At 41.6% G+C, this 13,388-nt stretch overlaps 1 protein-coding gene across 1 annotated transcript in view; it reads left to right on the forward strand.

Annotated features, from left to right (window-relative positions):
- The first annotated feature begins 107 nt into the window (after nt 1-107).
- The window catches only part of CAMKMT (calmodulin-lysine N-methyltransferase), a 245,010-nt gene continuing 231,729 nt past the window's right edge, over nt 108-13,388 (forward strand). The window contains exons 1-2 of the mRNA XM_054168402.1: nt 108-305; nt 7,104-7,270. Coding sequence (XP_054024377.1) covers nt 207-305; nt 7,104-7,270 — 266 coding nt within the window. The 5' untranslated portion in view covers nt 108-206. The remainder of the gene's footprint in view (nt 306-7,103; nt 7,271-13,388) is intronic.

The following is a 13,388-nucleotide window of genomic DNA, read 5'->3' on the forward strand; positions in this document are numbered from 1 at the left end:
TTTTAAGGTGTGCCCGAAGAGCTGGGCGTAGTGCAGCGACAGCTTGTCGCCACAGTGCTGCCCTTAACAAAGATGGCCACCCGCTGCGTCTTCCTAATGCCCTAGCCTGGCCGGTCCCAGCAGCCGCTGAAGGCTCGGCGGCAAGTCCCCGAAGCCAGGGCAGCGCTCCTCCTTCGCGGAGGGCAGTCTCTGTGCCCCGCTGCCGCATGGCTGAAGGTGCTGACTGTCCGCGTCGCCCCGCCGCGGGCAAGTGCGAGGCGAGCGCTACTGGAGTGGCGAGAGCCCGCTGGCGGCTGCTCGGGCAGGTAGGGGGAGCCCGCGGGCGGGAGGGGCTGCCGGGATGGGCTGCCGGGATGGTCCAGTTGCACAAGCAGCGCAGCTGGAGAAGTGTGCGGCTCTGCAGAACGGCGCTCCCGTACTGTGGCGACTTGGGCCGGGGAGGTTCGTCGCCCTCACTCCCGGCCCTCAGCACTGGGCAGCTGCGGCTCCACGTGGCTGGTAGTTCCCAGTGTCTGAATGGCCAGGCTCTGTCCCGCGATGGGGTGGCAGTGCGGAAGGGCGAGCTGCAGAGAGCTGCCCGCGCCCCGAAGGCAGGATCGCGAGGAATAGTATTCTGGGGCTGGCAAAGGGGTTTGCAGTCTTCTTCCGGGACAAAATAATAACAGCAACGGTAATAAGAACGTACATACACACATGGCTCTTCAAAGTGTGTCTTTTGATCCCCAAACCAGTCTGTGGTCTTGTAAGTAGTGTTAGCGGCAGACCGGCCGGGACCCCGCAACTGAGGGCTCTACCGTGGGATTTTCAGGATGTAGTTGTGACACCTTGAGACGGTGCTGATAGTTATCATACACTACCCGATTCCTGCCCTTTGTCTTGCTCCCCAACTACCTTTCGTGAGGAACAGGGGTGAGACCCCACTCACCTGGCAGTGAAATCTGCTCTACCTGCAGCTGCTGGTGCAGCAATGCCTGGAAGAGCGAGAGGATGAAGAAGCATTGCAGGTGCACAGCAGCTTGTCAGCTCTGGCCTTCCATACTTCTTTGGACTCTTTAGTGGCTGTAGTGGAGTACGAGTAGGAGGCCTGGAGAGGTTCATACTACACTTTTATTTATATGTGGGTTTGGTTTGTAGATTTACCATTTCAGTTCAACAGGACAAACTTTTATTATACTCTAAAGCAGGAAATGTCAAAGTTAGTGGTATGGATATCAGGTATGTCTTTGTAGGTTTCCATTTTTAAAGTGTGTCAGCTGCACTCTGCAACTCTGCTAGCTCTTAATTCTTTTCAACATACTGGATTTGGCATGTCTCTGTCTCATGACATCTTACGGAATTTTTCATAACAATAGAATGGGAGTGTGATGGGTGCATATAAATATTGGGAGACAAGACTTCTGTTGTATCTGTGACCTTTTCCTCTGCAGGTTCTTTGGGTTTTCCCATGTTCTTCAGCTTTTCTGTTGATTTTTGTATGGTACAATGAGCAAGGATCAATTTAATCTTACTGGTGCATCTGAAGTAAGAGTCATTTCTGTGTTCTTTACTAATATTAATGCTCAGATTGATCTACGGATTGGAAGAAGGTATCGACCTTCCTTTATAGCCATCTTTAAAGGAGCACTGTCAAAATAGTTTCATGCAGTGCTTTTAAAAACACTTTTCATACTGCTTGTAATAATGTGTGATCATGAAATCAGTTCTGTGGTGTGTTCATACATTGAATTTTCTTTCATTCGATACATGCACAAACTGATTTGCTGTGGTAGGGATACTTGAGGGTGTACTTGCTGATTTAATTAAGAAAAAAGCCCTTTTAATAGGTATCCTATGAAGCTAGCATAAAGACCTAGGAGTTTGTGTAATTACTTATGTGATCTTTATCAATAAAATGTTTTATGTCTGTACTGAGTTTAAAGTTTGGCAATATTTTTAAACTTAGCTTGTCAGAATCAAGAAAAACATTTTTTTTTTTCCCTTAGAAAAGTATTAAGCCACACATGTAGTGTGCATTTGTAAATACCTGGAGTGAATTCTCAAAGGCTGTGTTTTGAGCTCTGCCAGTCTATGCAACTGATGACATTATCTAGTGTGTAGTTGTTAGGAGGGAAAGCAGAGCTCGAAGCATAAATTGTTACCTGTACGTATGTTTGATCTTCATAGGACACTGAAGGAAAACTTTGCTGAAATCTCTAAGCTTTATAAAGCTATCCTAATATACTTTAGCTACCAGAAATTAAGAGTAAAAACTGAAGTGAGGACAGGGCAGTGGCCTTTTTTTTTTTTTTTCCGAGCAGAGCTTCTCAAGTTTTCTTCTCTCTGTGGAAGGTGCCTGTGCTCCAGATATTTTTCCAAGTTTTTGTTAGATTTGAGTTTGCAAATAATCTGCAGTTGAAAAAAAAAAAGGTAATTAAACTGTTAACTAAAAAATGTGCAGTTCTGATGATATTTAGGGATAATATAGATTAGCTGGTTATGTTGAAACTTTTTTACGTGTACAAAATATGTTCCAGTTAGTGCCACAGAACTCAGCAGAGGTTACTGAATTTGACTTTTAGTGCAGTTAGACTGTACACTGTGAGATACACAAAGCAATACAGGGATTTTCTGGTGATCTGGGATTTTCCCCATATGTTTTTGTTTGTTTGTTTTTATGACAGGTTAAACACCATTAGGTTTTATAGTGTCATGAAATACCAAGGGCCCTGCAATTGAGATCTGTGGTTTTTGGTGATACTTTTAAAAAAGACATCAAGTGCGTTGATGAGGAAAGAGTTGCTTTGGAATTCATAGATTCCTAGAATGGTTTGGGTTGCAGGGGACCATAAAGATCATCTAGTTCTAACCCCCCTGCCATGGACAGGAACACCTTCCTCTAGAACAAGTTGCTTAAGGGCTTGTCCAACCTGGCTTGAACACCTCAAAGGAGGGCCAGCCTGTTCCAGTGTCTCACCACCTTCACTGTAAAGAATTTCTTTCTAATACCTAGTCTAAATCTGTCCTCCTCAAGCTTCAGTCCATTCCCTTTTATCCTATCACTGCAAGCCCTTGTAAAAAGTCCCTTCCTGGCTTTCTTGTAGGCCTCTTTCAGGTACTGGAAGGCTTCTATAAGGTATCCCCAGAACTTTCTTTTCTCTAGGCTGAACAACCTGAACTCTTACAGCCTTTCCCTATAGGCTCCAGCCCTTTGATGATCTTCATGGCCCTCCTCTGGACCTTCTCCAGCAGTTTGATGTCCTTCTTATGCTGGGGGCACCACGCCAGGTGGTGTGTCATAAGAGCAGAGCAGAGAGGAAGAATCACCTCCCTAGTCCGACTCTTCACACTTCTTTGGATGCAGCCCAGGACACAGTTGGCCTTCTGTGCTGCATGTGCACATTCCAGCTGATGTTGAGTTTTTCATCAGTTGACATCCCCTAAGTCTTTCCTCTTGAGACTGCTCTCAATTTATTCTTTGCCCAACCTATATTTGTACTTGGGATTGCTCTGACCTAGGTGTAGGACTTTGGACTTGGCCTTGTTAAACTTTATGAGATTGGCTTGGGTCCACCTCTCAAGCCTATCCAAGTCCATCTGGATGGCATCCTTTCTTTCTAGTGTGTGAACTGGACACACAGCTTGGTGTCATCTACAAACTTGCTGATGTTGCACTCAATCCCATATTGCTGACAAAGATGTTAAACAGCACTGCTCCTAGTACTCATCCCTGAGGCATGCCGCTTGTGTCTCTTTGGACATTGAGCTGATGACTGCAGCTCTCTTGAGTATTGCCATCCAGCCAATCCTCACCCAGCAGGTGGTCCACCCTTCAAATCCATGCTTTTCCAATTTGGTGACCAGGATACAGCAGGTCAAGCACTTTACACAAATCTGGGTAGATGACATCGGTTGCCTTTCCCTTATCCACTGATGATGTAACGCCATCATAGAAAGCCACCAAGTTTGTTTCATATGATTTGCCCTTGGTGAAGCTGTGTTGGTTACCTCAATCACCTCTTCTTCATTTTTCATATGGCTTAGGAAAGACTTCAGGAAGATCTGCTCCATGATCTTGCCAGGCACACAGGTGAGACTGACTGGCCTATAATTTCTGGGGTCTTCATTTTTTCCCTTTTTTGAAGATGGGGGTTATATTTCCCCTTTTTAACCATCAGGGACTTCACCAGATTGTCATGGCTTTTCAAATATGATGGACAGTGTTTTAGTTCTGTATTGCTAAGTTAGAGAGGAAGGAAAATGCAAGTTTGAGACAGGGGCAACCATAAGGTAAAAGTGTGAGCCTTTATTGTGTGTTTGGGATTTTCAGTGATGGTGTTTTTTCCTTTAAGTGACCTAATTTTTTTGCTAAGGATCTCTCATACAGGACCTAAAGTATTTGTTTATTTAGGTAATATTTGTATGTATGACCCATGTACAAGCCTAACACTTGTGTACACCTGCAAAGTTCTTGTGCAGAAGATCACAGAAATACCTGCCCCAAATTCTTGTGCAAGAGCAGCACCTTGGCAATCTTTCTTTCCTTCCTCTTGAAGATCCTTTCTCTTTTGGAGGTGTTTTGTATGGAATTTTTTAGTTTATGAAGGACATTGAGACACTTGAATATGTCCAGAGAAGAGCAGCGAGGCTGGGGAGGGGTCTGGAGCACAGCCCTGTGATGAGGCATTTCAGTACCTAAAAAAGTCCTTGAACAAGGCTTCTGGAATGTTTTAAAATAAAAATATGCTGAGAAATCCAATCACAAGTTATTGAGGGAGGAGGTAAGGAAGCCAACAACCCGAACCAAAGAACAGTGATGTCTGGTGATTCCTTCCCCTCTGTAGTTCTTTCAGTTTGCCATCACTAATCCCAGGAATTATCTTGCTTTGATACTGGCTACTGGTTTTGTAGGTCACTGGAGCATATCCATTTATTATGGCAATGTTGAGGAAGTTATAGAGCTTTACCTTCACTGGAAGGTTGTCACGAAAATGAAGCTTTCAACTCCTCAAAATATTATTATGAATTTAAATGGATTTGTCACCTTTTGGGTTTTGTCAGTGGAGTATCCTATAGCAGCAGCCTGTTGTGATGCTTTTAGGAACTGACCTGTGGGGAAAAAAAATGTGATCCATGTGTAAAAATGCAAAGTTAGGTATAAATAATGTAACATGGTCTTCCTTTGTCTTCTGTTTTACCATTATATTGAGATTTTTAAAAGATTTGACCTCTTGATTTTTGTTTGAGACCATGGAAGAAATGTGCTTTTTTGAGTACTCAAATACTCGTGAGGTTTTCTGTTAAGCCAGAGAGTGCATTTTACAGAGTGACTAGAAATTGTAACTGTAGAACACAAAACTTAAAACAGGGAAGTGTTGTCACTGCTGGATTTCTTTTCCTGTTCATAATAGCTTGCCTTTGCTTTAAAAAAAACCCAACAATGTCAAAACAACAAGATTTTCTAAAAATTAGATCTTGGAGGTTTCTTTAGTTGTCAGAATGGTCCGTTTTGTTTTCAGGCATGCTGCTATTATATGAAAGTCTTAATTCTACTAATGTTTTAATTTGGTTCTCCTGTTTAGCCCTTTTAACTATTTCCCTCGCATGTATATTTTCCCCATGTGTTAAAGAAGTGGAAGAAATAACTGTGGACAGCAGCACACAGCCATTTTTAATACTTTGATCAAAATACCTGTACCTTTCATATGCTGAGACCTGCTGGTGAAAATAGATCCAAAAGCAATAAGCCTGATGCATCAGACCTGCTGTTAGAAACTAACAGCACAGCAAATACAATTGCTCTGATCACGTAGGTAGTATTTTCAATTATCCTGCAAAATAATATGTCATGGCACCAAATTGTAAGGCTGTTGAAGGCGAGTGCATTTCCAGCTAAAGCATGGGTGACAAATGTTGGGTGAAGAAAAAAAATCACTGACCCTTTATTTTGTTGCATGAATCCCATATACAAGGCTTTCATTTCAAGTTTCATAATTCTGGAGAGCTACTTCTCATTTGACTTCAGGTTTAGATTTGGTTGGCAAAAACCTATCTATTTATTGTGATGAGTTTATTTTCTGCTCCATTTTTTGTTTGTTTGTTTTTCCTCACTGTAGAATGCTTAGGCACCTTTGTCTTAGAAATGCAGTTACAATTATTAATTGTCCAGTGTTCTGTTCAGTGTTAGGAGAAAGAAATTAGCACCAGGACATCTCTCCTTCCATATCACTGACCTAAAGAATAAACTTTTTTGTCTAGCAGGGTAGTTTAATTCAGTGCATTGATACAGTTCAAACAAGCTGGGTGCTGGGTTTTCCTGAATGGAGGAATTGGTACCTTACTCCCTGAAGACATGGTGGAGTGCAGTGGACTCTGCAAAACCAAGGGACCATGTTTTCCCTTTCCTGATCACGTGTTTTAATAATTTAGAAATGGCACAAAATACGTGTGGCCATTCTGCTTCTGCCACTGCCTTGCATTCTTCAGTTTCTTAGCGCTGAACTGGGTGCTCTCAGAGTATTATGGGCATCGTGCAAAGGCTGACTAATGGCCCTTAAGGGGCCTTGGCAGGGGAATATCCAATTGTGCCATCTTGAAAGTCTGGGGCATGGGATAGATAGCAAGTTTGCCAGCAGTTCTGCAAGTGTGTGTCGGGGGACTTGTAAGCTAAGGAATGGTTTACCTGACAAACACACACCACTCTGTTTTTTTTAATGTATGGGGACAGCAAGTAGCACAAAGTTTCTCAGTGGTGATGGGAGGATGGGGAAGAACCCAGTCTGTGCTTCTGATTCTGGCATGGGTTTGCTGGAGCAGGTGTTAAAAGACGCAACTTCATACTTATGAGCGTGTGTCCTGAATACAGTACATTTCCTTTACAGTTGTTGAGGTACTCTATATATATACACACACACACATAATAAATTCATAAGTCATTCTCTTTACCCCTATAATCAATGCCACTGTTATTTTTCTCGGGGTTGACATATTTGGACTAGTTATAGCTATCAACTAAGAGCATAGCTATTATGGTTGATTCCAGATTTGCCTCTTCAGTGAAATAAGTCTGTGTTTGTGCTTATCTTGAAATTTTACTCTTAATGTTTAATTTGTTCTTCATTTCAAAGGTTCTGAAGAAAAAGCACTTGAAAGACTTGCATCTTCAACAAGTGTCTGTAAGAAGGTTTGCATCATTCAATCTATTTTCAGTAGAAGACCAGAATACAGAAGAGGAAACCGGAACATGGGTTCAGTATAGAAGCATCTTTTATCCTGAGTATAGTGTGTCCTTAAGGTAAGCATCAATTAAGTTTTAAGTACTTCCTACGATCTTGTACAGGCCTCATATATAAAACTCATTAGTCATTCTCCCAGTGTTTTGTATAATTAGAGCATAGTTTACAAATAAACTGTTAGATGTTGTATAAACTTGTTTGTGAAGTACAAAGCTTGTCTGACTTGCTGCCTTTTTTTTTTGTAATTTCACTGATGCTTGACTGATGATTGCACCTCTAACAGAATGCAAGTATGAACATTTATTTTGCATTTCTAATAGCTTTCTGTTTTGACATTCTTCAGATATAAATGGGATGCACAAAACCTGAATACATTCACTGGTAATCTTAATAAAAATTTTACTGGTGTGATGTTATTCATAGAGTTCTAAAAGCTTTTTGGTAGCGATCTATACTTGATTCAATTTTCTTCTTACTATTTCTTGTGAAACTCAATGAAAATTTGGAAGCCAGTTTGCAAAACAAAAGAATAAAACAATTTCCTTTTTCTGCAGAAAAGATTTATACCTGTTGAAATCTGTTTTCTATTAGAGCAGGTAAAACAAATGAAGATGCTTGTACTTAAGAAACCTCCCAAAACCATATAAAAAAAATCACAAACAAACAAACCCCAGCCCCTTCCTGAAACCTTCCCCAAAACCCTTTGAACAAGTGTTAGTGAATTCTCAGTAGCTTCAGTGAAAGAGATGGGTATATAGTTCCCATTCATTACTATGTGGGGTTGGTTTTCTTTATCATTTTCTGCACTGCTCTCCTTTTGCTTGTTCATTTTTGTACCTGTATAGCTTGGTTTTGCCTCAACAGGTATCATTGCAACAGTAACTAAAAATCCCTGAATCAATACTGATTTTGCAGTGCCTTTTTAGCCCTGCTGAGTGTGTAGAATTTTGCATTCTGTGCACAGTAAAGAATATTTTAGAAAGCCTGAGTCATCAAAACTGAAATGGCATTTTCATTTAACTGGGAGCTTTAAATGAGTCAGTCATAGAAATAATAGAATCATTAAGGTTGGAAAAGACCTGGTCAGATCATCAAGTCCAACCACAGTCCAACTACCATAATCACTAAACTATACCCTGAAGCACCACATCTACGAGATTCTTGAACACCTCCACCACCTCCCTGGGCAACCTGTTCCAATGCCTCACCACTCTCTCAGTAAAGAAGTTTTTTCATAATCTCCAGTGTAAACCTCCCATGGCACAACTTAAACCCATTTCCTCTTGTCCTATTACTAGTTATGTGGGAGGAGAGATCAACACCAGCCTCACTACAACCTCCTTTCAGTTAGCTATGGGGAGATCTTACTGATCTCTGAAACTTTCTCTTCTCCAAACTAAACAACCCCAGCTTCCTCAGCTGCTTCCTATATGACATGTCCTCCAAACCTCTCACCAGCCTTATTGCCCTTCACTGGACATGCTGCAGGACCTCAATGTGTTTGCAATACTGTCTGGCCCAGGACTGTGGGGCTCAGTACTGAACACAGTACTTGGGCTGTGGCTCTACCAGGGCCCAGTAGAGGGGCACAATCACTTCCCTACTCCTGCTGGACACAGTTTTTAATACAGGCTGGGATGCTGCCCACCACCTTGGCCAGCTGGGCATACTGCTGGCTCATGTTCAACATCACTACTGTCCACCATTGCCCCCAGATCCTTTTCCACTGGGCTGCTTTCAAGCCACTCTTCCCCAAGCCTGTAGCATTGCTTGAGGTCGTGACCAAAGCACAGGACCTGGCACTTGGTCTTATTAAACCTCATTCTGCTGACCTCAGCCCATTGATTTAACCTGTCCAGGTCTCCCTGCAGTGCCTTCCTACTCTTGTGCAGATTAACACTCCCATTTAGTTTAGTGTTGTCTGCAAACTTGCTGAGGGTACCCTTGATCCCCTCATCCAAATCATTGATAAAGATATTAAACAGAACCATCCCCAGTACCCAGCCCTGGGGGACACCCCTTGTGACCAACCACCAAGGGGATTTAACTCTGTTTATCACAACTCTTTGGGCCTGGCCATCCAGCCAGGACTGAGCATGGAGATGTTGTTTGTACCTTTTATGTTCTGCTGAGTTAAACCAATGGAAATGTACAGTTTCTGTGGTGGTGCAGACTCTCACTGGGTTTAAAAAACTATATTGAAAAAAACCAGGGACATTGTCTCTATTGGGGTTTTTTTTTTTGGTCCATATTTTATTCCTTTCTGGAACATACTCAGTGAGCTATAAGAATGGAAATCACTGATCATTTTACAAATTATAATCAGAACTAACTTACTCTTATACTTCTATATTAAAATGTTTCCTGTCTTTACTGACAATAGATTGCATATATTTATTATTTCTGAATATCATAGGATGCTGGTCATGTCTTGGAAACTTTACAGATCCTCTGTATGTCTTACAGAATTCCCATAATTCTTCTCTTCCCATTGGGAAAATACTACTACTACTAATTTTCACCAAGAGAGGCAATTTTAACACAATAACAACAACTTGTTATTAGCATATTATTAACCATAACAAGAACATAATTTTATGTAAACCCAGAATAGTGTGCTTGAGTAGGAAAAGCTTTTCATATAACTTTATGTCAGGAAAAAAAATGTGGCCATGGCCCCCTCTTGACAAAATTACTTTTGAATTTTCATCTGCATGTTTTCGTTATGCATTAACATCTTTTGGAGAAAGCTCATTGCATATGTTGGATGTTAAAAGGGTTGTCAGCTAATATCTTGACAAGGCTAAATACTTAAGAAAGTTCATAAGGTAGGTAGTAGCTTTTGGCAAAGAGTCTAAAGGTCAAGCTATATCAGTTCAAGGGCTATCAAAAATGATCAAATTGTATATTCAGATATGCTATGACCTAGCTGGAATTACTGCTCTAGAGGTACTTGGGGAACAGTTTGTTAGGCAAATAGAAGCTTCAGTGGGAACTGCCAGGCATGTGCATGCTTGGTTTTCTTACTGAATTTCATTTGGATTCACGTTTGAGAAGGAAGAACTTATGCTGTGCTTTTCTGTCACTAGTTTATTTTAGAAATATTCTTAATAAATCTTCCAAACCAGGAAGCCAGAAGCAGCAATAGAAGATAAGTTTTGCTTTAAACACTTGATCTGGATTTATGTGTCATTTTGACTAGATCCTTGAAGTGACAACATCATTGACTTGTTTTTAAAATCCCTGTAACTTGAGCAGTGATCTCTAGTGTGCTCAATGACATGTAGATTCACGGTACAGGCTGGAAGGTGTTCTGAAGTTTTCATAGATGCTAAGGTGCTTTCTTGTAGCTCTGGGGTATGACTGTTGATGGCAGTGAAAGGTATGGTGACATGAAATTTTTTGTGTTACAGTCCAGAATCTCATTTTGTTAGTCAAGTCTAATTTGGATTTACACCGTATTTGATGCTCCTGCTCACTACATCTTTGTCTTGATGGTATGAATAGAATAGAATAGAATAGAATAGAATAGAATAGAATAGAATAGAATAGAATAAACCAGGTTGGAAGAGACCTTCAAGATCATCATGTCCAACCTATCATCCAACAGCACCTAATCAACTAAACCATGCAACCAAGCACCCCATCAAGTCTCCTCCTGAACACCTCCAATGATGGTGACTCCACCACCTCCCCAGGCAGCCCATTCCAATGGGCAATCACTCTCTCTGTATAGAACTTCTTCCTAACATCCAACCTAAACCTCCCCTGGTGCAGCCTGAGACTGTGTCCTCTTGTTCTGGTACTGGCTGCCTGGGAGAAGAGACCAACATCTGTCTGTCTACAACCTCCTTTCAGGCAGTTGTAGAGAGCAATAAGGTCACCCCTGAGTCTCCTCTTCTCCAGGCTAAGCAACTCCAGCTCCCTCAGCCTCTCCTCACAGGGCTTGTGTCCAAACCCCTCACCAACCTCGTTGCCCTTCTCTGGACTCGTTCCAGCAAGTCAACCTCCTTCCTAATCTGAGGGGCCCAGAACCGGACACAGTACTCGAGGTGCAGCCTAACCAGTGCAGTGTACAGGGGCAGAATGACCTCCCTGCTCCTGCTGGCCACACTATTCTTGATGCAGGCCAGGATGCCACTGGCCCTCTTGGCTGCCTGGGCACACTGCAGGCTCATGTTCAGCCTACCATCGACCAGTACCCCCAGGTCCCTCTCTGCCTGGCCGCTCTGCAGCCACTCTGACCCCAGCTTGTAGCTCTGCATGGGGTTGTTGTGGCCAATGTGCAGAACCTGGCACTTGGATGTGTTCAATCTCATGCCGTTGGACTCTGCCCATCTGGCCAGCCTGTCGAGGTCCCTCTGCAGAGCCTCTCTATCCTCCAGCACATCAACTCCTGCCCCCAGCTTGGTGTCGTCAGCAAATTTACTGATGGTGGACTCGCCCTCATCCAGATCATCAATAAAGATGTTAAAGAGCATGGGGCCCAGCACAGATGCTTGGGGCATACCACTAGTGACTGGACTAGTGATTGGGTGGCTGTGTACATGAAATTGCTCTCTAGTCTTGTTTGCAATTAATGTTAGTGTAAAAGTAAGTCTCTAAACGGATAGAAGTGGATGAATGTGTAGAAGGGCTGAATGTGTATGACAGTCTAACGTGGAGAATGTAGACATACTTGGTTCAAGCTGGAGTCAGTTTTCACATTCAGATTTGGATACCATAAACAGTGATCTAGTCTGCAGGTGAAAAATACAAGCCTCTTTGAATTTCTTGCAAGGTTGAACTGAATAAAAGATAGCTTTCATTACAGTAATTATCTGGCCTTCTGGGTCTTTTCACCATTAAAATAATGTTTTTATTTGTAATTCTTTCATATGTATTTGTTAGCTTTGTTCAAGTTCTTTTTGACTTTGAGAGTACCTTACTTCACTGTTAAAAATTCTGCACATGCTAAGCACTTGTTTTCATGGTGATAGGAAGATACAGAGTAAGTTTAAAGTTTTTATTCAATATTACATTTCTTAATCCTATTCTTAGCTCAGAATGTGCTTTTAAATTTAAATCTTGTATGAGCAGTTCTAGCAATGAAGTGATTATAGATCATAAAGATGCAGTGTCTCACCGTGGAGAAGGTGTCTGTCTTTTAGACAGGAAAATTATTCTTTTATTAGAGTTAAAAAGGAAGCAATCAATATCTTCAAGTCTTCTATTTCAGGACATGGATTTGCTTTAAAATTGTAGGCTCGTTTTAAGCAATTAGAGAAGAAGTAAGTTATTTCTGTGGTACAATATTTTGCATTGATCAGTCATTTGGTGTTTTGAATGCTAAAATGCAGAGCTGAAAGGAATGATGGTAGCAGCTTATAGGAAGGGTTAAATCTTCACAAAGAGTGTTATGTGATCTTTGCAAGGTGTCATGCCTTCATTCTGAATATGAGTGAACCTTCAGATAAGAATATGAAAGAAATCAGAAGATTATTCTAGACCTTCTATTTAGAAATGAGGCATCCTGTCAATGCAAGAGGTGTTTTAGAAGATTCCTCTGGGATATTTCTGCTAATAACATTTTGAACTTTTCACAAATTTTTACTTTAATAATACAAATTTCTAAAAATGAAGAGCAGCATATTTCAACAATATTCCCTGCTCCTTAAGGGCAATATGTGTGAGTACAGTAAACTTGCTTTCTTTCACTTACTTGGTGCTGAGAGACGACATGTGAATTTAGCAGGCTTGGCCACAGAAGCGGGGGAATCAAGGAAGGAGATAAAACTGATTTGGCAGCATACTCCTTTAATGCATTGATGAAATTAAGACCTATTGTCCAAAATGTGCATTTATTAAAAGAATTTGTAGCCAAAGAAGCCTTTGCTTTGGTTTCTTACCACGTTAAACTGAGAACTTGAACTGGAATGAAAGAGGGGTTGTGTTGTTTTGCTGTACTGTGGCCTCCAAAACAGGTAACAAAGTTTGCAGAAAACTCTGAGATTCTTACTGGGCTGCCGTGACGTTTTATGGTGGCACTCAGCAAACCTTTTTGTGAAGTACTGTAGTGGTTTGGAAAAAAAAAAGCCTCGTATTCCCCACTACCACAGATCATGACTTTATGGCATTTTATGGCATGGGAGAGTGAAGCAGCAGCTGCTACAGAACTGCTAGGGAGTTATGTACAGA

The sequence above is a fragment of the Dryobates pubescens genome, chromosome 16 (genome assembly GCF_014839835.1).
Source record: "Dryobates pubescens isolate bDryPub1 chromosome 16, bDryPub1.pri, whole genome shotgun sequence".
NCBI lineage: Eukaryota > Metazoa > Chordata > Aves > Piciformes > Picidae > Dryobates > Dryobates pubescens.